Here is a 26,483-nt window from a genome sequence, read left to right on the forward strand (position 1 = left end):
TTATCAGTTTTAATTTTTTAATTATATATCACATTAATATTAGGTTATAAAATTAATATGTACTTTAAAGAGACAAAATTATATTAATTATCAAAACATAAAACGATTTTTAATTCTGCGTTTCGATACATATTAAGTAACTATAGGTATACATATCTCCATTGTTCAATACTAATATCATATGTTATCCTGTGAAACCATCTTTGAAACCTTGTGTCATATTTTAGTTATTTGAATATTATGCGAAGATAATATAATAACAATGTTTTACTATAATTATAATAAAAAGAATTGTTATTAGAGAAATGGCATTTATATCTACTAATAAAATACAAGATTTTTATAATATAATAATCACTATATGTAATGTAATAATTCTAGCGACTGTTTTTATACTGATTGCGTTTGTTTCAATTGTATTCGAAAGGTATGTAATTGATATACCTTTATTTTATAGTATATATTTTCAAATTATTGTATTATTATTATATTATTTAATCTTAATAGTATTTTTATTTTCATTTTATTTTTATTTTGTAATTAGGTTATCTTATTATTTTAATACTTTTATTTTTATTATTTCGCTTTTTATTAACAAAAATAATAAAATAATAAATAATAAAAATAACTTTTTTTGTAATTATCAGATAAGTTTTTGAATTTTTATTAAAGTTTATGTAATTATAAAAATGAATTAAAATGTTATAAATTGTATGAATTTTTTTCACAATCGCTATATTTTATTGTATAATTAATTATATAATTATACATATATTACATAATTATATATTAAATAATTATATGTTACATATATTTACATATTAAAATATTTAACATAAAAAATCTTAGTTTACTTTTTAGATAAAAAATAAAAGAATAAATAATTTTGTTATTTATTAAAAAATTTCAGCATTATTTGGGTACTTATTATATGTTGTCTCTATATAACAAGTATCTTTTATGGACTTGTTATATTAGAGTATATAGGTGTGGATTTGAAGGCATTAAGTGATACTTTTAAACCAACTTATGAAATTAAAGATCCATGCAGTGTTTGTAGTAATAACAGTTGCAAGAGGCATAAATTGTTACCACATTCAACTAAAGTGAAAATTCCCAAAGATTTTGACCATGCTTTAGAACAAGTAATTATTCTATGTTTACATTATAGATAGCAAAGTTTATCTCAATGTAAAATAATATTATTATATATATTATTATAATAATAATAATAACATTGATTTTAGAAGTCATTTGTTTGTAAAATATTTTATAATAACTTAAATTTAATATAATAATAAATATAATAATAACAACAACAATAATAATAATAATATTTTTATTTTATTTGTTTTATTTTTGTAAAAAATAATTTTAAGAAGAAATAAAAAAAATATTTCATTTATTGTATGTAATTAAATAATGAAAAAAATATTTAATAACGATGTATATATATATTTGTATTTTTTTTTAAATTCTTTCGAATCTGTGAATAATATAAAAATTATTTTCTTTTACAGCTTTTGGAAGATCTATTACAGAAATATGTTTGCGCGTGGTATTCGAATTTTTCAACGAATGAAGCGTTCGTACAACAACTTCGTTTGGCAACAGCCACAGCAACGAAAAATATTACAGTGCGATTGCTTCGCACAGACGTCCCTAATATCGTCTTTTATCACTTAATACCCTTAATATTGCAACATGCTCAAGATTGGAAAACATTACGTACGAAAGTGAAAGATATATCGGACACGTCTTCCTTTAGAAATCAATTAATCGATCACTTCGGTTGTGAAATACATCCAGCCAGTTATTCGCGTAAAGCAGAGTTAAATTATCTCAGAGGAGTAGTAACTGCAATTATACCACATCTATTGCCAGCTATTCATGTATCTATTAACAATAAAGTAAGTTTTTATAAAATTGAAAGAATGAAATTTTCAACTATTTTATACTATATGTTTAGTTTTGCTATATTATTTGCTATAATAAAATTTAATTAATTTTTCTTAGTTTTAAGATCTTAGATTTAAGTAATTAATAATTAAAACAATCAAAAAACATTTTTTTAAATAATTCATTAATTTGACTTTATAAGGAATTAATAAAAAATAGTTAAAGAAAAATTTAAAAACTATATTACTATATTGGACTTCTTATCCAACTCAATATAATCATTACAATTACAAACTCTTAATTTTTATTATGTTCTTAGGTTATACTTCGTGAAATTTTAGCTAATTGGATTTTGTTGCCAGCAATAGATGCTATTGCTGATCCAGATAACATAAATGCATTAATAACTTTGGCTACTCATCATGAAGATTCAATATGTAGTCATATAGATGCGATTAATGTGCCAATGTTGCAATGCTGGGTGACAATACCATTAATCTCTAAAATTATGCAGAATCATTTGAAACCTTCATTGGATGAAATTTTGAATGATCCTCGATTATTATATATGTTTATGCAACACATTAAAGAAACTGGACCAATGAATCTTTTTCAATTCTGTTTAGATATTGGTAAATATATACAAAATTTTTATGTATTAGTCTACAATAATAATTCTTTAAATTAAATTTTCTGGAATTAAATTTTGGATTTAAATTAAACAATATTTACAACAATATTTACAACATAAATTTGAATCAATAAATTTCTAGTAAATTTAAAATTGATATTATTGAATATGAATTAAAATTTGAAAAGTTTTAATATATTTTCAGATGATCTGAGTAAGCGTATGTTAAATCCAGATATGAGTTTGAATGCAGAAAATAGTTTGTATACAGATATTCAAAATATGTATGCAACATATTTAGATCCTGATGGTCCAGAATATTTACATTTACCAGAAGATATATCAATAGGGATAAGACAAAGTAAGTTTTTTAAAATTTCATTGGTAATGAGCATTAAAATTTTTAATATGTATTTTTTTATATTTTTTTTATAATTTATTACATACTATATAACTTTTGAAACTTATGAAACATATTATGAAACTTTTTTTTATACAAGTAATTTATAAGTTATTTAATATTGTTATATGAATCATTTTATTTTTTGAATATACATTATTATTACAATATATTAATATACATGAATATAATTGCATTATATGTCAATATTATTCTTAGTTCTTGAAAAAGGTTCAAAGAAGATTCAGGAAATGAGAACTTCACGACCATTTTATCAAGCACATCAGGAGGCACATGCTTTATTAGAATCTACTTGTTTACCATCTTTCCATCATAGTTATCAAGTAAGGAAATTGAATAGTTGTATGTCTTTATTTTATATTACTTAATATAATTTTAATATAATAATTTATCTTTATAATTATAATAATAATATCTTTTAATATAATTATTTTTTATGTAATATTACAGTTATATGATTTATTATGTGGACAAGCAGTTCCAAGTCGAATAAAACAGATATCATGTACAAGGTAATTTTTTTATATTTTTTTTAATTGTTTAATTATATTATTAGAACAAATATTAATTATGATAAAATCATAAAATAGCTAAAAATTTAAAATTTTTAACATTTTTATAAAATAATTATGATGAATTATGTGGCCAAATGAATCAATATTATTTTTCTAAGAGGTACTTTAAAATATATATAATTTTTATTTAAGTGTTACTAGTGGATCTACAAATGTATCTTCAAAGATAGGGAATCATTTTCCAAAGATCGATGGTGTATTAAGATCATCTACAATAGATGGAATGTCCTATCAAGATATATACCAAGGTGAAGAAATAGATTATCCTTCTCGTCCTTACAATGAAATCAAGTATTCGGATGATAGTTTTCACAGGGATTTAACAACATGGCGAATTAGTATTCCACACATTGAAACTGGAGATAATCAAACATTATACGTAATAGCTGTACATAATATTGCCGAAGGAAAATCTTGGACAGTTTTACGTCGCGATCAAGATTTTTATGTTTTACGAACACGATTAGCTGAATTTCATGGAGATAAAGAATTAAGTGATTCACCATTACCTTCAAGAAAAAATCCACATTCATCTTGTGCTATTAATAGACAACGCTATGAAGATTTTTTGGAAAAATTATTATCAAAGCCAGTGCTTAGAAGTAGTGAATTATTATATAATTTCTTGACTGTGCCAAATTTAAAACCTTACTTTACAAATTATAGTACACCAGATATTGGTATATTATATCAAAATATGGCATATAAACTACGAAAAGAGAAAGGACAACATTTGGATAAATTTATGTCGGTATTTTTGGCTTCCACTAATATCAAAAATGATTATATGGATATTGGAATTGAACCATCAAGCGATTCAACAATAAATGAAATAGAAAAAAAAGGACATCGTGATTTATTGTTCGGAATATTTGGAAACAATCTTAATTTAGATCTTAATTTTCGGACGTTATCTTCTTCATTGGAACGATCTCATATTAAGAGTGAATCTTTTCGTGTTGTAGGTGCTGGTAAGTTTCTTTTTTTTTATTTCTCTCTTTTTCTTTAATGCTTTATACTATTATTATATTCTTTTATTTGACATTAAAAAAGAATCTTATTTTTATCTTGATGAATAAATACAAAATAATAATTAAAACAATGATATGAATGACAAAATGAATGTAGATACAAATAAAAAATAAATAATACAAATATAAATAAATTATTAATAAAATATAATATATATATAATATAATATTATAAATAAAATATACAAAAATCAACATATTTTGAAATAATCCTAATTTATTTATTTTATAAATAATATAAATAATTTCTAATTATTATAAACATTCAATTATTATTGTTTTAGTGATCAGGTTATTGAATGTACCATCAATAATTTCACGAATTTTCTGGATGTTTATTTCATCATCACAATCAGCAAAGATGGATCCATATGCCAATATTCTACTCTATAATGTGTTAGCAAAACTTTTAAGCAGTGGCCGTGCAGCTACTGTGGTAAAACTTTTGCACGCAAAAGTAATGGATGATAAAAATCACACAAAGGATTCATCTTTTCAAATTAATCGTCGAAATTACTATGAAACAGCAAAAAAAGGATTGTATGGTTTGTTACCTTATTGGTTAATGGGATTTTATAAACCATGGATTGAAATAATGGATTTCATTTTGGATTCATTACAAAATGGACCTTTTAATAAACATCTGGCATATGTTTTGCTAGATCAAATTTTAATAAATATATTTCCCGAACTTACAGTTTGACTTACATACAAAATGAAATATATATACGTATAGTAGATAGAAAGTAAGATAATAAATTAAGACATTAAATGGCGATATCCATTAACATCCAACTGTTGTTATGAAATCTAAATAGAAGAAGTGAAGTAAAAATTCTTAAAATTCTTAAATTTTTTTATAATTATCATGTTAAAGATAAAATAATATAAATTAATTAAAAAAAATTACAAATGAAAGATTGCATTAAAAAAACGTTGGATTTCAATGGATTAGATCTTTATTATCTCTTGATTGATAATAATTATCATGTTAATAATAATTAATCTGTTAAATATTAAAACGCGTATATACTTTGAAACAAGAAAAAACAGGAGTTTACATCATATTGACTTGAACAAGATTCAAAATTTCCAAAAATATTTCTTAGATTTAAAATATATAAATATTACAGATAGATTTTGTGACTGTGATATATGTCTTTACAATTAAAAATAGTGTACATTAAAATATGTTCGATTATGTTTTTCTTTAAAAAAAATTTTTAAAGATTATATGATGATAAATTAATTAAGTAATTTTTTAAAAAAATAATTACATTGTAAATATGTGCCATATTCTTAAAATATTTATATGAATAGAAATTTATATAGCATTTAAATACGACTTGAAAAGTATATACTCTTTTTCTATGTTATTTAGTTATATACAATAAATTTCAATTTTCTTGTTGTTCCTAATGTTTGGAATATCAAATAGTTTGTAACAAATATTGTTGTCTCTTTTTCTTCTATTAGTTTCTTTTATAATTGTAAAGAATTATTTTATAATAAAATTAATACTAAACAGATTATGACATAACATAATCACCGATTTGTTTTCGATTGTTTAAAATCTTTAAAATCTAAATTTACAAACATTTTATGTATGAATCAGTCTCAAATTCGTTTTTTCATAATAGCAATTTTAATATATTTACAATGAACAAATAATAATAATAATAATGTACAGTGAACTTGCGAAAAATGCTTTGTAAATTCTTGTATTATTTTAGAAGATACTGTAGAAATCTTATTATGCCTATAATTGGGTACAAAAAAGAATAAAAAAATAAAAATTTAAATTGGGAGTTATTTATCTAAAAAATAAAACTCTTATTCATTACAGATAGTATGGTATATTTTATCCAGGTTCTACTGGTATCATTACATACAGTTTTTTCTATACGTCTTTTTTCCAGTTACGTAACGTTTTTGTCGCCTTATGTATTTTTTGTTAATATAAAACACGTATATAAACATAGATTGAGTATATTGGTGTTTACAATAATGTATAGTTAAAAAAAGTCGCACACCATTTTTGTTATTTCAATATACGCTTATGTAAAGACATCATCATTTGAAACGAATGATACAATTCTTTTCTTTTTTTTTTTTTCGTTTTACTTTGTGCTCTACTACGTATAAGTTTTGCAGTGTTTATAATATTTTTGTTATCTAGACGTGTGAAAAATTATATACTTCATGGCAATCATACGACAATTAAAAAAGTAACGTTACGACAACCGTTACCTGTGTGTCCTTGAAGAAAGATAATAAAACGATTCAGGAAAGTTGTTATACGAAACCTATGAAATATCTATCAAGAAATAGAAAAATTCATAATTAAATTCATAGTTAAAGAAAAATAAGAAAATATTTTGCCGTTGAAATTTATCCTCATGTATAGAATACAATTGTTTAAGTATATTTCCCATGGCGAGAGTAAAATACAAATGTTCTACAATACTACATAATGTATACTGGCTACACAAAAGGTGCTCGGTAAGGTATGCATTATTATTTATTTTCCGGTAAAAGTATAATAAAATGAACAATCGTAAACTGTAATTAAAAAGTTCGATATTTGTTACACAGTTATTTTTGTGAATCATTTTAACAGTTAAAATTTGAACACGTCCGCAGTTAATGCAATAAATATTTCTAGCGTAATTAACGATTATGAATCAGTTAAATGATTTCTTTATTATGATTTTTCAAAGATTTCGGGTTTGATTTTTCAAAAATCTAATGAATCTCAGCGATGTGAAATTTTTACATTAATCGATAGAATTGATATATTTGTGTGATGATTAAGAACTTATAATATCGATGTGAAATCCATTTGTCCGAAGGGAAGATCGATGTACACAATTATAGGTAAACGAGGGAGCACTTGAATACGCGTAGATAGAGAACAGTTTGGACACCGCAGATTCAGAGAATACATATAATAATTCTTTCGTTAGAGATCCCAAAAGTAATAATCTCGATTTGTTCGATGCAATATAATCTTAAAATTGATCTGTGTAATCGATCTGTAAAAATCTTATGATCGATACAATAAAAAGTGGATAAATATTCGAAAATTGAAATCTAATTATTATTGAAATTTAATTCAGAATTCAGAGTTTCTTTTGTACCTGCCAATATAACAAAAATATAAATAATAGGCAAGAGACTTGAAATTTAAAGTCAATTTTTATGATATATAAAGAGAAATTCTTTCCAGTGATGGAATTACTAAACATTTATGTTATTGTTTAATCATTTTTAGAGTTATCTAATATATATTATTTTTTGATATCAATTGATGCACTTTTACGAGTGGATTATATTTACTAATTTTGGGGCTTCTAGCGAATGAATCACATTGTATAAATGTACATTTCCATTTATCGTGAACCGATGTAAAATTAAAAAATTGGCACACCTTACAGTACCTTACAGTACATTCTCTTCCATCATATATTATATATATTATGTATATGTATATATGTATATATGAATGTTAATTAATAATCATGTTTATGTGCGTAATTTTCTTATTTGGCAAATTCATTTTTTTTTATTTTCGTGAGAAGTCTATACAAGGTTATTGCGCAAAATTTGATACACTTTATTTGCTCAGTTGATAATGTCGTTGTTCTATATTTTTCTTTTTACTGTTATTTTCTCGCTAAATGAATTTATAAAATTTCCATATTCAACACGTGGAAAAATTCTTCATTAGTTTTTCTTTCATTTTTTTTTTTTTTTTGGAAATTTGTTGAATTAGCATCATTGCATTCTTAAGAAAGAAATTTCCGATTTAGAATTTTATTACACAATTAAATATAATCCACGAGTAATAATTTTATAATTTAACAAAACGTATAAAAAAAAAACACAAAATAGTAAAATAACAAATATTCATCGATTAATATAAATTTTTCATCATGGATAAATTGATTAAAAAATTTAATTGTCTGATTAATAAATTATGTTAAGAAAAATTAATCAATAATTGATTAATCTTTATTAATCTCTTAACGCTCATCTTATTTTGAAAATTTACTTTATGTTTTATATATGTATGTGTGTGTGTATATGTGTGTGTATATGTAATTGAAGCTATGATATTTTATATTACAAAATGTACATTATCTTTTAGATAAGAATGTACTTTTTATATACAATGATAATTTCTACAATTTTTATAATAATAAACTGTTATTTGTACTCTTATATATTTTTTAAACGAACAATGATCGCTGATCTTCTTCCTTCTTCTTCTTGATAATTTTATGTTTCAACTTTATCATTTCTATTGTTTTTATTATTTTTTTTTTATTGTTTTAACCATTATTGTACTATTATGTATAATATTGAGCAAAATTTTATTTATATAAAAAAATAATGCATGAAAAATATTGAATGAAATTTCAACTATTCTAACGAGTAAATATCCAATCACATCCGAATAAGAATTTATTCAAATATCGATGATTTAATAGATAAACAAATCCTTTTCGGAACAAAAGAAGAATCTGTACATTTTACATGCACACTTTTAACAATTATTAGTTTAATTAATAAGCAAAAAAAAATTAAAAAAATAAATAAATGAATAAATGAAAAAAAGTTTATAAAATTTGAGCGTTAAAAGATTATAAATTTATTTATAAGCAATATAATTTGGATAATTTAGATAGAGATAATTATTAAAATGTGCATCAGCGCTATGCCATGGTCATATATGTATAACGTACCTTACTTACACTTAATGTATTAAGAAATAATTATAATTCTTAATATTTGTTCAAGAGAATACTTCCACGCTCGTGTATCTTCAATACACGATTATATTTACAGAGAAAAATTTTAAATGCTTTTGATCAGACTTTTTCTTCTTTTTCATCTTTTACAAGCATCACTTTGCGCAATAATCCCCACTCTCCACGAATTATGCGTTTGAACCGGCGACGTTTTCGCCTTCATTTATATACATGGACTAGAAAAACTTTACAGCGGTCGCGTCAGCGGAACGTATCGTGGAAAACGATGGATTTGTACACACACATGTTATTCATTCCGTTAGCTTATTTTTTTCTTAAAATGATTTTTTTTAAAAATATTGAACATTGAATAGAAAATTGAATAGAAAAGAGCGAACGAGAGTAAAAGCGAAGAAGAGTGTGCGCACGAGAGAGAGAGAGAGAGAGAGAGAGAGAGAGAGAGAGAGAGAGAGAGAGAGAGACAGAGAGAGAGAGAGAGAGAAAGAGAGATGTACATATGTTTTTTTGTATACGTATTTACAAATATACACGTCTAAGTAGCAAGTACGAGATAAATCAAATGACAATAAAATAAATAAAATACATTAGATAATGTATAATAAGATGGTAACGAAACGTAGGGATGACATTTTTTTTTTTTTTTGAAATTCATTACATCTAAAAAAAAAAGAAAATTGTATGTACTTCGAAAGCAATATTTCGATAGCATATTTAAGCTATTAAAGTGTGAATGTAGTTAAAAAACTTTTTTATGATGCCGCATATCATTTGTAAATTCGTAATTCTCATTGATTTTATAAATTTTTGTAATTTAATTTTTATTTTCAGGGAATAATGTTTTTTTTTTTTTTTAATATACACAAATCATTTTGAACCGGAAGAAATTTGAACTAGAATTCTTAATTTGCTCTCTTATGATATGAATATCGTTTTACACGTTCGTTTTGAGATATCGATAAATTTATAATAATTAATATTTATAATAAAAAATTTGTAATAAGATTTATAGAGAAAAAGATATTATAATTGATAATATAATAAAAATAAAAATTAAAAAATTAAAAAAATATGTTTATAAATAGTTTAAAACGAAAGATCGTAACGCTTTAAAGCACTTGCGACACCTCTAAATTTTATAGAAACTATTTTTACTAAACAAAATTTAAAAAGATTAAATTTTTTTCATCGTTGAAAAATAATTTTTTTGTACCACCCTAGTGTATTATATTGAATATTAATATTCATTGCTCAAGAAAATATGTCATTCTTCGACATAAAATCTAAAATATCAATGATACGTTCTTTGAAACGCGACTGCTGGCAAGTTGACCATGTACTTAATTAATAAATGTGTGCTTTCGATCGTTTTTATCGTTTGAATAGTTATATTTATTTCTGTGATAAGAAAATAATTTTGCAATTCAAAAGAATGTCAAAATTTGTATTTTAACATGGATATAAATAGAATCGGCTTTCCTCGAATAGACAATATTATTTTGTTAATTTTTATAATAAATGGAGTGTTACGTATGTTAAAAAAAAATTTCGTAAAAAAAATTCAATGGTAAGATCGAAGAATAGTAATTAAAATAAATTTAAAATTAGAATTTTATTTTAATCTATTAATTTTTTATATTATAAAATTAATTAGATTTTATTAAACTTTATTAAAATTGAATTGAAAATGAGATAAAATAAAAAGATAAATTTTTAAGATAATTAATATTTTTAACGATAAGGATGCATAAAGGTTTGCTTTTTTGTAATATAGGAAAGGAAGAATAATAGATTCTTAAAATAAATCTTGAACACATTGCGAACACATACATCATTTAATAATAACGGAATGTTGAAAAAAATTATTTTAAGAAATTAAAATAAAATATTATTCTTTTAAAGGAGATATTTTTTTCATTATAATTTTGTAACTAAATTAATTATTAGAAATAAATAAAATAAATAAAAAGAATTAAGCAAATCTTATCTAAATTTGTAAAATAGATATCAATCATGCATTGTATTATTTTTTAGAAAAAAAAAAAAAAATTAAAATTCCATTTTAATTTTATTGTTTCCAATGCAAAATTAAATTGTTTATAACTTAAAAAATTAATACGGAAATTAACATCATTAAATAATCATTAGCATTGTCTTTGACTAGTAAAAAGATGATCATAATGAAAGATGACCATTTTTTAGAATATGATAAAATATAACTAAAATGTAATATAATTATAATAAATTAAATAAAATAATTAAATAAAATAAAATAAATATTAAAAATTTATTATTATTAATTAAAAATAAGCTTTAAGGGGATCACTATTCAAAAATTATAGGGATATAGGAAATAGATTTTTAGGTAAGCGTTATATGTATTTTTCAAAAAGTTATTTTTTGCATGTCTTCTATTTTTTTCAAATCTGATTAAAAAATTTTAAATATCAATTAGAATCGATTTGAAATTTTGTATAGGCGATATTAAGTATATCTAACCTTATAAATTGCTTGAAAAGCCGATTTGTATCATAAATACTTCTAAACAAATTAAACTGAATAAAATTGTATATTCTTTGTTATTAAATTTCATTTGGAATGGCACAGTATCAATAATTCTCGGATAAATGATCGCATATTTTAAAATTTCATATAATTCACTATATTTTTTATTACTCATAAAATGAATTTCGCGATATACGAGATATTTATCGATATATAAATATAAACTAAATTTTAACTTTTTCATTAGATGCTTATAAAGTAATAAAATTATTATAAAATTATAATATAAATTTCAATTTTTTAAAATATATATACGTTTTAAATTGTATACTATGTAATAATAATAATAATAATAATAATAATAATAATAATAATAATAATAATAATAATAATAATAATAATAATATTAAAATTTAATATATAATTAGCATCATTATATCTTTATTTTATATTCACAATGATTCGACATACGAAATTATACAAGAAACCATTGTTGTATCATTTATCCGAGAAGTACTCTATACAAATGATACAAAATTATGTAATTTTATCTTATAGAAAAAAATACATATTAAAAATTCTGTAAAATTTTATACTAAAAAAATGATAGAAAATTCTTAATTTCTTATTTATATATTATATATTTAATAGAAGTATACTTTTGAAAGAACACATTTATTAAGTTACCGCCCTATACTATTGATATCTTAAAGCTTCGTTTGGCACGTGTGATTAGAATGTTATTTAATACGAAAGTGTTACAACGTTTCTTAATACGAAAGAATCGATGCAGCGCTTTTTTTTTTTATTTATTTTGTTGTCATTATAGTTGTGACACATGTCTCTATGTATATTAGCGCTTGTTTGGTTCTCCGTGACTAATTACACTTAAAACACTCATTTACAACTGAACTACTATTTAAAATGTACATCAAGTGCGTTGTGTTCCTCGAATAAAACGCACGAGAAATACCTGTTTATTAACTTTTTTTTAGGATTCGAATAAGATTTCGTTTTTGTGCGGTATAGCTTTGTAGGAGGTTCGCGAAATTTAGTCAGTTTCTTAAATATTATTTCTTTTTAATTTGAAAATTTTTGTCAAACGAAAATTTTCATTTTTCATTATCTACATTAACAATTCTATATAACTGAAAACATTCTTAACAGTTTTAAAACTTTTAATAAATTTTGGACGACCAATGATTTTGATTTATTAATCCAAAATTAATATTTAGAATTATTTGATAAAAATTTGTTTGTTTAATATATCATTGTAAATGTCTCAACGCGATTAAATAGATATTTTTACACTTATATTGTTTATAGAAACTGATTTCGTTTCACAAACTATAGAAAAAAAACTCGATTCGCGACAAGTCGATATCATTTATTTATCGTACAATTGTCGCTGAAATCGAGCCACAAATTTGGCACTGTCGCGTACGTGCCGATTATTTATCTCTCTTTTGTCTTTTTTTTGTACGGTTCAGAAATATATTTATAAAGATTATTTTTCATGGCAGTATTCACGTTGCATTGCCTCAAATCTGGAAATCTGAGCTGTTTAATCACGAACATTTAATAGTCCTTTTCGATTTCCCACAATCTAAAATAAGAACACGCTTGTCTCTTCGCGTTTCGAGTAATAAATGTTTTTAATTTTTTTAATCAATTCTTTATTCAACACGATGTAATTGAAAATCATACTTTCTGGTTTTCTTAATTTTATAAATATCTAATAAAAATAAAATAGACAAATTTAGATAGATAAATACTTTCTATATCATCACTCATTTTTTCCTAAAATGGATAAAACATAATTTCAAATTGAAAAACTCGTGAAGTTAATCGTGTTATGATTGTAAAATACAAATACAAAATGTATACAAAATGCGTCTTATTAAATTTATTAACTGGAATTGTGTGTAAACACCCTGTTTTTCCCTAATCTAACATCTATGAAATAAAATTTTCGAGTATAATGTTTTTAACTGTTTTTCGATTTGTATAAATGTTGTATTACAAATCATTTTATCAATTTTTCGAAAAATTTTTATTTATCTTAAAAAAGATTCTTATGATATTTTCAAAACCCTATTATTCCCTTATTATCCATATCTATAAAAAATTAAATGAAAAAATTAAAACAATATTAGTGCTCGCGTAACAAATTTTCAAATGCCAAAATTGAAAAATATAATTTGGTAGTAAAATTATATAGTAATTACAGCAAATACGTACGTTCGATTTTCAATTAACAAAAGTAAGATACACGCAATAATGAGCGAAAGCGATGAAACTGTCTTATAAACATTCATTAATATAGGTTATGTTATAATTGAAAGCAACTCAGTTTCCCTATCATCGGCAAGCACGTTCGGAGGAATGATTAAAAAGGAGAAGAGAGAAAATGATAGAGAAAATAGTACGCCCACAAGCGTGCAGATGTCGCATGCTGGGCGTTTCTACTGATATCATCCTCTGTCAATCGCGGCTCTGTTTCTATTATGCCACTTGCACTTGAGAATCCTTACGTATGTTCGTCGGAATGCCGCGTTGCACAGGGCGTAACACATTGGATTCACAGTACTATTGATATAACAAAGATAATAGAAAAAGTCCCAGAGCTCTTGCGGGATGTACCACGAGCAGGCTGTGATGGATTTAATTAGAACGAGAATATTGTACGGTGTCCAGGTGATGATAAATGCCAGCAAAATGGCTGACAAAGTTTTCGCGGCTTTTCGATCGGCTTTTTTCTCCTGCAATTTCTTTTTCTTCTTGTTTGTAGTTTTATTCGCGGCTGGCTTGCCCCCTAATGCTTTCGGAATGTTTTTCGTATTTAAGGGAATCCTTATGTCCGGCATGTGAGATGGTCTCCTGGTGATCATCGAAGGACTCACTGTTTCGTCGTGATACATTTTTATACTTGGACCTTCCGAATACTTTCCCATGCCACTGGTGTCTCTTGTTGGAAGTCGAATTAGAATCGTGTAAACCTAGGTAGGAAATATTTTTATATATTAAACAATTATATAATGTATAATCTAAAACCTGATTCTATGATATTTTTATGGTTACAAAAAATTTCAAAATTATACGAGGTAATTCAAAAAGATCAAGCAAGCTTATATTAATCTATCTCTAATCTAGCTCTAATCTATTAAATAACTGGATCGATATATTGCTGTATTATATTTATTATGCCCGAATATAACAATTTGATCCTTTGAGCTAGATATTTTTTTTTTTAATTGTAAAAATTATATACATTAAATGTGTATCAAGTAATTGATATTGTTCTTTTTTCTAAATAATATCTCGTGACTTCAATTTTTATTCTTTTTTTTATTGTTCTTTTTGAATATTTTTAATTTTTCTCACTTAATCCATAATTCTTGACTTCAATTTTGTGACAATTATGAAAGTGAACAATGCAAAAATGTCTCTGATCAGCCAACGCATTTGATCTATGCTTTAATTGTGTGAAATATTTTAAATGATTAATTAATTGAATATGACAATAATGTTAAATAATAATAAATAAATAAAACAAAAATATAAGAATGAATAAAATAAAAATATAAGATTTCTTGCAAAAATTGTTTTACTTTTACCTGTCAAGATATGCTAGCTTTTAGTTATTGTAACATGCAAGATCGTGCAATATTATTAGAATGTTTATAAATCCAAACATACAGAATCGCTAGAGATGCTTTTCGTTGATAGTTCGCCGGCTTTTCCAGATTTTTTATAATCGTGGTTATCAGCGATACTGATGGCTCTCTCAACAGTTAACGTGGTAGGATGAATTCCACTTAAAGAGGCAGATCGAGAGACCGTACCAGTAAGAGGGGTTTCCGCCGACAATGGCGTTATGGCTTCGTCATAACCGTGTGTAGCACGACTGCTCTCAGCTCCCTCGATATCCTCTTCTTCGTCATCGTCTTCGCGACCACTATGCCACCACGCGATGCACCACATCTTCAACCACATCCACGAAAATGGTCTGTGTTTCTGTAAATTTATGTAAATTATATTCGTTATTTTTAACAAATATCTTTGTATAAAATATTAAATAGTTTGAAATATTTTTACCGTTTTATATTGAGGATAATGTTTCTCTAGATAAGAGACTGCGATATGTGTCGCGTTCACGTCTTCGACTCCTGTGCTCGATTCGCTTCTAGGCCTCCTGCAGTCCTCCATGTCTAACGCTTCGTCGCTAATTGTAAGTAAAGAAATAATTAAATGGATTATCTATCTCTTTCATTTTTTGAGTTATCAACTCAATTGTATTTGTTGGTATGTTGCTGATTAATTAATTGTACATATGTACAAATATAAATATTTTAATTAAAATAACTTAGAATTAAAAAAAAGTAGATATTATTCGTTGTTGGACTTCTTCTTTAAATCTGAAAATACAATTTTTCTATGACATATATATATATCTTGTTTGAAAATGATTTATGAAATGCTTTTGAAATAACAAGTAATATTGATAACTTACTTACTAAATAATAAATAACTTTAATGCTAGTATTAACATCATAATGTATGATACTGATAAAATGATTAAAACTGTTGGAAATTATCTCGTCATAATATCGAGATGTTATTAATTATATAATAGTATATGTAAAAAAAATTGAAAAAAAATCAAACAACCAACCTAGAATTACTCCTCTTACTGGCGTCTTGTTTTCCAGCTTGTAAATACGGAAGATCTTTTTGCCGCTTTTTGGTTTCCTTCCATATGCGCCAGTAAAGAATGATCATCACAGTGACAGGCACATAAAATGCAGCAATTGCGGTACCGAATGTGATGTAATGATTTGTTTCGATGAATTGTATATAACATGCATTGATGGGTACCGTTCGTTGGCCCTCGATGTACGGCCAAGCATAGATCCAAGGTGGCCATAAAAGCAATGAAATTCCCCAGGCGCATGCTGAAATGTATTATTTTTTTCCTTCTTTATTCAGTAGTTATCCTACTATTGTTCTAAAATATTATTTAAATGAAAAGGAATACGAATTTTGTAATTTGGTCTATTTATATCAGTGATTTCCAACTTGTCCTTCCTCTTACAGTTTGTGAAGTATTTCCTGAAAAGTTGTCGCTAATATTTTTATTTAACAATGTAAAATCTTTTTTAAAAATTTTTTTTATCTCAAAAGATTGGAGCACATTGATTTAGCATGCTTTTCCTATCATAAGATTGTATGTTTCTCATAATATAATATATTAAACAAAAGTAGTATAGTTTTAATAAAATAACATCAAAACTTATTAAAGTCTCAAATTGTTAGGTTTTAATTGTAATTTCTGTAAGAATTATTTTCATTTCTTTTATATCATTATCGATGAAAAAAGGAATATTTTAAATATTTTTTCATCGGGTTACATACTTTCTTGATTAGTTCCATCAAAATGGACATTCAATATCGGTTTAATACATTCCTTTGTAAGAAGCTTTTCCGTATAAGTATACATTATTGATTAGACAGAAGTAGGTTGATTCCTTTGTTTCTATTGATAGCGTAAAAAAGTTATATAAAAAAGATTTCATTTCTCGATATTATTAATATTGAAAACGAAGAAAAGTATCTTCGAAGAAATCTAACCACTAATACATAAGTTATAGATATAAATTTAAAGAAAGTAACTCGATTTTTCTCTTTCTCATATTACATGTAGTTAAATATATTTATTTTTATAAAGATAAAAATGCCAGAAAATATATAATATAATATATATTTTATACATAAAAATACTAATTGAAATTGAAAAAATTTATAAAAATTTATAAAAACGATTTCAATTTTATAGTTTCTTAAATAGAAATTTAATGTCAATTCGAGTTTTGAAGAAATTTTTTTGATAATCGAGATCTTTGTTAAAAATTCTTACATCAAGGATGATAAGTCGACAATCGATCTATGAATCACGAATAATTCGTTCCTTTACTTTGTTGATCAGTAAAACTACATACACGTATCGTACCGTACGTGTTACCATTTTTACGATACCATTTTTATGAAATTTTATTATAAAAATATTAAAACAGTTTCTTCTGAAATTTCTATCGATAAGTAACTGTTTTTAGTGTTACCAATAGAACCGTTTAATTCAGAGATATAACAGAAAATTAACTTACCGATCATAATGGCGGCCTTGGAAGTAGTTCTCTTGGCTCGATAGGTGAGAGGCCTCGTCACAGAGAAGTATCTATCGAAGCTGATAATAAGAAGATTCAATACTGACGCGTTACTTGCCAAATAATCTAACGCTAACCACGTATCGCAAATATGCGGTCCCAACGGCCAATAGCCGAGCACAGTGTACACCGTGAAGAGAGGCATGGAAATTAGACCGATCGCGAAATCAGCAACTGCTAGGCTGAATAAGAAATAATTGGAGATCGTTTGTAACTGTTTGTCGATCTTAAACGAGATCATCACCATGATGTTACCGACAACGGTGGTCAGACTAAGGAAAAGAGCTATGATTACGATCAACACGCGTTCCCATATTCTGTATGAGTGTAATTCTCCGCCGCAATCGAGACCATTGCTCACGTTGTAACTCTCGTTTCCGAAAATGTCCGAAGTCACATTCATGTCTGAAGAGTTCGCTATTGCTGAAAAATATTTTGTGCGTACTTTCTTAATAATAATAAATAAATTAATCTTTTCTCCTTCTTTCTTTTCTCTTTCTTTTTCTTTTTTTACTTATTCACGTACGTGTCTCTTTCGTCTAATCTTAAATACAAATTTGTCTCGACTTTCAACTTTCGCTCATTTCTATTTCTCAATATGTATCTCTATTTCTCATATTCTTCAAATTTTCTTTCTTCGATCCTTAAAATTACTTTTCTCTCTTTCTTCCAAAGTTTCGAACGACGTTTCGTTCTATTCGTAAAAATCGTCTTCTTCTTTTTTTTTTTTTTTCTTCTCTTCTTCTATTTATTTAAATCCTTTGTTGTTCCTACTTAAAACGATTTGTTTTACATATAAAATTTTCTTATTTATCATTTAATTTATTATTTAGAATTCTTTTAAGGTATCCCTTTTTCGCGTTTTTAAACCGCCTCTTGGTTTAATCCATTTCTCTATTCAACTACTCATCTTTTTGCGCTCATCCTTTTAAACCTATTTCACATTTGTCCTCGTATAGAAGCAATACTACTTCCATATCTTTTTATTTTCTCATTTGTGTTTTTCTTTATCCACAGCTTTTGAGCTTTCCTTATGTTATTTTTAACAAAAAAAAATATCTCTCCTTTTTCTATTTTCTTTTTTTTTTTTTTTGCTTTCTCTCTCTCCCTCTCTCTCTCCCTCCCTCCCTCCCTCTTCTGTCTTTCTTCCTTCCTCTCTCCCTCTCTCCCTCTCTCTCTCTCTCTCTCCCCCCTCTCTCTCTCTCTCACTCTGTGTTTCCCGGTTATCGTTTCGTTTCCGTACGTATATGGAAATATTTTTCTGCTTGTATACGGTTTACATGTCACGTGTCCGGCCAGAACATTTTTCTACGAAATCCGTTCTCTCTGCAGGCCCTTCCTCGCACTTTTCGCATGCAAGCTAGCGAATGTAACACGCGCGTACGCACGCACGTACGCATGTAAAACGACGTTGAAAAGAAACGGTTCCGCTTTCCTCTGGACGCTTATTTCCAGTCTTTAAGGGACAGAGGGATGCGTCAACTGCATACCCTTTTCACTGATTTCGTCGATGGCGTGTGGTCTGTAAGTAGAAATTGATAAGATCTCACTTTTTGTACAAGCTGTTTTTTTTTTTCTTTTTTTTTCCTTTTCAGAAAATTGGCGCGAATCTGTGAATATAATTATATGCATACCCTTGATAGAAGTGGGTCATTAAAAAAAAAAAAAAAAAAAAATATTCAAAGTGAATTGTTAAACGATATAAAGGTATATGTTATACTTAAAATCTTGATCTGAAGATAATCTCGCATGAAAAATAAAAACATATTTTATTTTAATGTAATTCGAGGTAAATATATATTCGTTATAAAGTCAAAGTGGCAAATTTTTAATTTGCTCTTTTTTTCTTAATTTTTCCTGAAATTTTTCGTTGTCTTCCTTCTGTTGCAAGATCCTCGATCAATTATAAAGTATAAGTTATCAAAAATCCAAATGAATTTTCGTTGAAATAATTAATTATTATATATATATATATTTTTTTTTTTTCGTTGTTATCCAAGTACAACGTAAATTAAGAAATTGATTGATATTCATTACCGGCCACATGATCCATACCAGTAACCAGGCTGCCGTTGCCATCATCGATGCTAATATGCTCTGGGATGATCAAGCAAGCATACTCAAGCACGCCGCAATGTGTAGCCAAACAGAGAGAAATCATTTTGAGTACTTACGATGATTCTGTAAAAATAATCGTTATACCGATTAAAATAAAAGTAATATAAGTAAGGTAAAATCACCACACATCTATATAATTGAATATAATTTACAGATATGTCTACAGATATCATCTAATAACGATTATTGCCAATAAATTGTTCTACTATAGGTGTGCAATTTAGAAATCATTTTGAAAAAATTTTCACCTGAAACAATATAGAAAACGTATACCGAAACTATACTGAAATATTTATTTTCGAACAGCGAATATTGATAGAAACAAATTACATCTGTGCATCTTATCGAACATGAATTTCTTAATGGATAAATCTTCCTTGATAAACAAGCGTCTTCGATGGCTCTTGATTATTATACATCTACGATTGCTCTTTGATATTTAATATCCGAGCCTTTATAAAGAGAACGTATCTCAGAGATCAGACTCTGCGATTGTTTATTGTAATGATAAATTTCCACGATATTTGTACCTGTACAACGCAGGTTTATTATTAAGTGGCATGGTTGCACGTCGATAGCTTTGCATTAGTTCTCTCCTTATGATTCAAGCTATAAATAATTTTCCAATATTGTTTCATCCTCGCACGCGTAAGCGCCCATAAGCCACGCCGAGCGATAGTTTTCTCTTCGTACACATTAAAAATATCATCTTGAGGAGGGATCATAGTCTAATGGCTAATGGAAAACTGCGCTATAATAATATCTCACGTGGCCTCGTTGTAACACTCTTTTCAATGCGAATGAATATTAAAGTGTGACGTATCGTTATCAGCAATATTACTATCACTATTTTTAAACAAAGTATTTGCCAATATAAGGACAAGGTTACCTTCTATGGTCAGAGAAGCGAATCTTAGATATGGACATTATTTCTCTAATGGATGGGACGGATGAAATTAACGTTCCTTTGACCTTAAATTTCGTTGATGAATATCAAGAGAAATATATACATGTATAGCTAACATTCTTGCTGACATGCTCCATTATGCCTCCGTGTGGCGACTCAATAAGATTGGTTGATAATTTGGTTCTGTCACGTTGCTGATGTCACGTGATTATATTAGAAATTATATTTTCATGTACGTATCTATCTATATATATTTTTTTAATTTTAATGTGTTCATTTAACAAAGAAGGGAGATTATATTGGAGAAGGTTGTGTGGTTACAGGTGTGTAATTCTGTTTGATTTCTATAATTCATTCAATTGCTGAATTTGTGTTTCAGACGAAATGAGTAGACTAGGATAAAGAATAATTCAAGAAAAATCATTTAAAAATTATAATATATTGTTCCACATAATTGCAAATAAAAGTGACGATCCTTCTGTTTGGCGATTAGAACAACAGTTGGAAATCGGTGCAATAGAATTCATGAAAATATAGCAAGTAGTAATAATTAAGTAAGTATTTTGTAACAATTGCAGTCCCTAAATTTTTGTATATATATATATATAACCTTTCCTACAAAATTCATAGTCGAATCGTTACTTTTGGCCTCAGTATTTTAGAATCCAATGAAATCAATTGAAAGAACACATCGCAAAGCGTTTGTTTTAAGTGGTTCTAGAAAAAAAGAGCGTGACGTTTTCCCCGGATGTGGTTCTACGTGAACCACTCTTTGTATGTCTGTTGGCAGTGAGCCGAATGAGACTGTCCCCAACAATTCAACTCGTGATCTTAACTTTGTAGAATTCACTCCATTAAATTGTAAGTCTAAGTAGTTACAAGTGCAATTTAAAGAGATAAGCGTTCAACCTGTTACCTGTTATCTTAGCATTTGGAAATTGGTATGCAACAATTTAATTTGAAACTTTCTATAACGTATTTTTTTTTAAAATATTATATTGTTTTTATGGTAATTAAATTACATTTAATTCCGCATTATCTCTATCGACACCTTTCAACGTCTCGTTTCTTTCTTTACAGAAATTTTATTACTCGGATGTAAGGTTAATCGAGCCAAGTCGATCCATTTTTTTTTTTTGCACCATTTGATTTTTACGCATGTATCTGTATTTTTTTGGATTTCATAGAACTTGAATTTAATAGAGATATAGATATCTTCAAAAAAAAAGTTAATTTCAAAACGATGAATCAATATAAGCTGGATTTATATTCTCTAATTTTAATTTTTCAAATTGTTTTATTAAAATTTGCTTTTTCACACAATTCCCGCATAAGCTTATCAGTTCAGTCAGGTAACTATATTAATTTCTTAGATAGTCTAATTAGCTGTTCAGATAACTTTATTAAGTACTCGTACAGCTACCATAAATTTATTAACTATGTACTTTAGACAGAGCTTTAGTTCCAATACAGTTCGAATACGTGAATTGGAACGCACGACACTCTCAAGATTTTTCTATCATTTCTAGTTGTACGTTATTGTATAACATTAGAGATCCCCGTGAGTGAATGTCAGTTTATCGATAAATTCTTTCAATTTTATAATTTAAATAAAACGCGATTTAACTCAATCATATCGATTCCTATTTTGAATGACAGCTGACTGCGTTACGTTGTTAACGATGTATAATGCCTCGACAAGATTGTCCATTGTTTCTTCGAAACAATACCGATCGTACAATCTACTGGAAATCCGTCAAAACTTCTGCATTCATCCAATGTTATACTGCCGAACACGATAATATTTATATTTAAAAGCGCACAGTAACATTTTTCATCGCAAAAAAGAAAAGAAAAAAAATAGAGGAAATCCTCGCGCTAAATCTTACTTAATCGTCATGGATCTGCATGGAACATTAACATAATTTGTAGAATGAATATACGTACGTGATTAAATCTGCGGTTATTATATATACAAGTTCACAATCTATTCATAAAAATGTGAAGATGGCGAGAGCGGAGAAGAAAAAGGAGAAAGGAAAGAAGGAAAATTTGTCCACATCTGGAAAAAGGCCAATAATGAAAAATATCACCAGCATTATCCTACTTACTTTTCGCTGACGCGTGCTCCCCGGTGCTCATTGTTGTTTAACGACAACATGTCACATTTCTCGTTACCACGCGGTTAATAAAAGTCCCATCACCAGTCACCGGCATCTTGGCCCTCGTGAACATGATGACGGGTGGAGAATTCTATTTTTCATCGATCGAATCTTGCACGAAGTTGCATTCTTCCTCGAAGGATATCACACGGTATATCACAGTCGATGGTACACTTCAGCCGGTGTTTCGCGGACCAATTACTGCACACGAAAGAATCACTTGTAAATATGATTATTAAAAACTAGTGGCATGAGATGCTACGAGACGGCCAGCCAGATGGCTGGGTCAAAAGCGACAAAATTGTGTTAAATTTCATTTCAATCTTGTTGTTTGCATTATCCTCGTGATCGTGTCTCAGAAATGACCCAACCATCTATAACCATCAGTTAAATGGACATGAATATGATGTGAATACACGTAATTTTGTTAATTAGAATTTTCTTAATTAATATATAATAAATATTATATTCACAAGTTGTCAAACCGGTCATTCCGTGTGCAAACAATCTAATATCTCGTTATACAGCGTTATTATGATAATAATGATCAAGTAATAACGACCCCTATGTAACATTAGCAAGATTAACAATCTATTTGCTGATTTGTCGTGGTTATCAGCTTGCGTACAAGTTGCCAACCTTACATGGCGAAAACTTTGAATTCTAATTAGGACTCGCAAGTCCCGGAGTTTCTTGGTACTGTTTCAATAGTAATTGATGTATTACTGAGCTACAAAAGCTACAAAAGGAGATTGGCGAGCCAGTTTGCCAAATTGCAACCGTCTATTCGTTACAATGAATTTCTCTTAATATAAGATTTGCATATAAGATAAATGATCAAATTGGACAATTTCTATATTGTTTTCTTTTGTTATCTCAAATTATACATAACTTTGTACAAATTTTGCATTAACCATGTTATGTTATATTTAAAAGAAAAAAAATAGAAATTATTTTGAAATTTGTAAAAGAAAAATTTTAAAACAAAAAAGATTATTGACATGTTATTACCGTGTCACGGCTCTTTCTATAGAATAATATTTTTGTAAACAACGTTACTCCATATTTCTAAAAATAACAGATATATTTACGTAACCCCATTTAATTATTACTTTTTACATACAAGGTATTTATCATTTCAAACATTGTAATATTTTCGTTATTCTTTTAACATTGTTATTTGATTCGACGATGATAAATACTGTGATTCAAGATCTTCTTTCATAAAATCATTTTTCTTTAGTTTTAAAGCTCATCAACGATTTTATAATTATAACAATATTTTTATTATTTTATCAAACAATTGAATAATCATATTTGATATGAAAAATTCAGAGATATAATGGTATATATTTTTTTTTATATTTTTATTATTTTATTAGAATTTATACGAAACGATATTTTATGCTATATAAAATATTTTTCATATAATAATTCTTTTTTAGAGTTTTATATAATTATTTTTTTTTTAAATTAAAAAATCATTAATTGATTTCTGTCTAATTCCATTCGAAAATATATCTAGTTAAATTTCAATCTTTTCCACTCGTTACAATTCGAAATTATCTTTTTCTTCTTACATCGGTATTTATCGTATAAACCATCGTAAGAAAGAACATCAACCATTTTGCGAGTCTTCTTTATTCTATGTAATTAAATCGACATTAACGTCATTAAACTAGCGCTGGAGGCGTAGTATGCAGTGCGTATAAGAGTACCAATTAAGCACGTACGTTTTGATACTTGTTATGAAATGTACGAGGAAGAAACAAGATATTAGTACTAAAATTAAATACAAGTCGCTACAGTCGGTTTTTATAATTCGCTCGTAGTTCCATGTATCAAGTTAAACTATCAGATTCATTCATAATTTATTTTAGAAAAATCCTCTTTCAGGTACATTCTTCTTTCTTTATATATTCTTTCTATTTGACGTATTCTTCTATTCTAAATACGATCTAGATTTTTTTTAACATTGTCATTATTTTTCTCAAAGTAACTTAACCTAACCTAACTATTTAATCTAAGCTAATTGGATTATAATTTAACTTAAATTTAAATTAAACAGATACTTTTTGATTTTATGATGCATAATTTATTTATTATTATTTATACGAACAGTAATAATAAAATTTGCAAATATATCGTGATAAAGATACTATAAACTTTACTTTTCTACTACACTCAGTGAATGCTACTGTGATCACTTTTAAAATAGTTTTATAAAAATTTTTTCTATTACTTTTGAGGTTATATATCAAAATGTTTTCTTTTCAATATTTCTTTAAAAACAAGAAAATATATATATAGAAAAAAAACATTTCAACATAGTTATTCTATACTATATTAAAAGTTGAAAGAAAGATATTTTGTTGCCATTAATCATATGAATAATGAAAACAAATTTTTTCGATTGACAAAATTGACACGAAAATAGCATCGATTTATAGATTCGTACTTTGAAAATGACCACAATGATATTCGACAAGAAGAATTAATTTTGGTACTAGTTCGTCTATTTCATTATTTACTTTAAGAAGACACGCAATTTTTCAGGCATTTACATATTATAAGAGAAAATTATATTTTCATTGCTTTAGAACCTCTACACTTTTCTTCTTTTAGAACATAGAACAAGTTGGTAAAGTTTAGCGGAACCTGTAGAACACTTTGTATAGAGGTATTGGTTAAACAGTTTGATATAATATGATAATGGAGAGAAAATAGGAAAAGTACTCTAAAGATTAACGTGGACAGCATCGAATGTATACAATAGATACTCTGTAATTCTAGCACACTTACTAGATCATGTGACACAACGAAATGTTAAATATTTTTCTATGTTTTGAATTATTTATTTTGAATTACATCGAGGATGCTAATAAATGTATCCACTTTTGATGCGTAAAAATTTTTATTACACAATACAGTACACAATATAACAACAAGATAACTAAAGATCACTTCGATAAAATGATAAGTAATGAAATCTCTCTGTTGTAACTGTGAAAATTCTAAGATTTGGTCGAAACATAAGTAAATGCATAGTTTAATCTCGATTTTCAAATATTTTCAGACAAGAAATAAACAAAATATTATATTTACAGGGTACTTTTATAAGGAACATGCTATCGTAATATTAGAAAACGTTTCAACATTGGCTGTTCCCGATAAACGAGGTTCTACTTGGAAAAGAAAATACTTGGAGATTGTGTGACGCTTTATTTAATTTTTTTTA

The 26,483-nt window shown here is 26.5% G+C and overlaps 2 protein-coding genes and 3 long non-coding RNA genes across 6 annotated transcripts; 3 read left to right on the forward strand and 2 right to left on the reverse strand.

Moving 5' to 3' along the window:
- Positions 1-301: 301 nt before the first annotated feature.
- Positions 302-6,359, forward strand: LOC100870577 (sorting nexin-14). 2 transcript variants are annotated; one of them, XM_003693290.4, is made up of 9 exons: positions 302-427; positions 911-1,145; positions 1,521-1,910; positions 2,219-2,531; positions 2,736-2,891; positions 3,150-3,274; positions 3,402-3,463; positions 3,659-4,497; positions 4,842-6,359. In XM_003693290.4, the coding sequence occupies exons 1-9, from the start codon at positions 306-308 to the stop codon at positions 5,258-5,260; spliced, it is 2,661 nt and encodes an 886-aa protein (XP_003693338.1). In that variant the 5' UTR covers positions 302-305; the 3' UTR covers positions 5,261-6,359. The 2 variants fall into 2 exon arrangements, with proteins under 2 accessions (XP_003693338.1, XP_086762480.1); XM_086906354.1 differs by having other exon boundaries at positions 306-427; positions 953-1,145.
- A 114-nt stretch (positions 6,360-6,473) lies between these two features.
- On the forward strand, positions 6,474-16,883 carry LOC147657959 (uncharacterized). The gene is made up of 6 exons (XR_015291636.1): positions 6,474-7,064; positions 14,161-14,531; positions 14,682-14,837; positions 15,581-15,841; positions 15,963-16,065; positions 16,547-16,883. It is a non-coding gene; the product is annotated as an uncharacterized LOC147657959 (long non-coding RNA).
- mAChR-A (muscarinic Acetylcholine Receptor, A-type) lies at positions 12,256-18,594 on the reverse strand. The gene is made up of 5 exons (XM_086906357.1): positions 17,999-18,594; positions 16,510-16,789; positions 15,933-16,059; positions 15,534-15,851; positions 12,256-14,833 (listed from the first exon to the last, which is right to left on the reverse strand). Exons 1-5 carry the CDS (start codon positions 18,459-18,461, stop codon positions 14,309-14,311), a joined length of 1,713 nt encoding a protein of 570 aa, XP_086762483.1. The 5' UTR covers positions 18,462-18,594; the 3' UTR covers positions 12,256-14,308.
- A 252-nt stretch (positions 18,595-18,846) lies between these two features.
- On the reverse strand, positions 18,847-23,300 carry LOC100868532 (uncharacterized). Its single transcript, XR_015291419.1, has 3 exons — positions 23,295-23,300; positions 23,195-23,253; positions 18,847-19,580 (listed from the first exon to the last, which is right to left on the reverse strand). It is a non-coding gene; the product is annotated as an uncharacterized LOC100868532 (long non-coding RNA).
- Positions 23,301-25,000: 1,700 nt separating this feature from the next.
- On the forward strand, positions 25,001-26,028 carry LOC147657960 (uncharacterized). Its single transcript, XR_015291637.1, has 2 exons — positions 25,001-25,141; positions 25,871-26,028. It is a non-coding gene; the product is annotated as an uncharacterized LOC147657960 (long non-coding RNA).
- The last annotated feature ends 455 nt before the right edge of the window (positions 26,029-26,483 follow it).

Source organism: Apis florea, unplaced genomic scaffold (assembly GCF_048593485.1).
Source record: "Apis florea isolate Af1SG1 unplaced genomic scaffold, ASM4859348v1 contig_2492_pilon, whole genome shotgun sequence".
In the NCBI taxonomy this organism is placed as follows: Eukaryota; Metazoa; Arthropoda; class Insecta; order Hymenoptera; family Apidae; genus Apis; species Apis florea.

Coding starts and splice junctions, on each gene's coding strand:
- LOC100870577 (XM_003693290.4), top strand. CDS start 306: ATGGCATTTATATCTACTAATAAAATACAAGATTTTTATAATATAATA. Junction 1,911..2,218: donor ATGTATCTATTAACAATAAA/GTAAGTTTTTAT, acceptor TTATGTTCTTAG/GTTATACTTCGTGAAATTTT. Junction 3,275..3,401: donor CTTTCCATCATAGTTATCAA/GTAAGGAAATTG, acceptor GTAATATTACAG/TTATATGATTTATTATGTGG.
- mAChR-A (XM_086906357.1), bottom strand. CDS start 18,461: ATGAATGTGACTTCGGACATTTTCGGAAACGAGAGTTACAACGTGAGC. Junction 16,790..17,998: donor CAAGGCCGCCATTATGATCG/GTAAGTTAATTT, acceptor AATACATTTCAG/CATGCGCCTGGGGAATTTCA. Junction 16,060..16,509: donor AGTAAGAGGAGTAATTCTAG/GTTGGTTGTTTG, acceptor ACTTACAATTAG/CGACGAAGCGTTAGACATGG.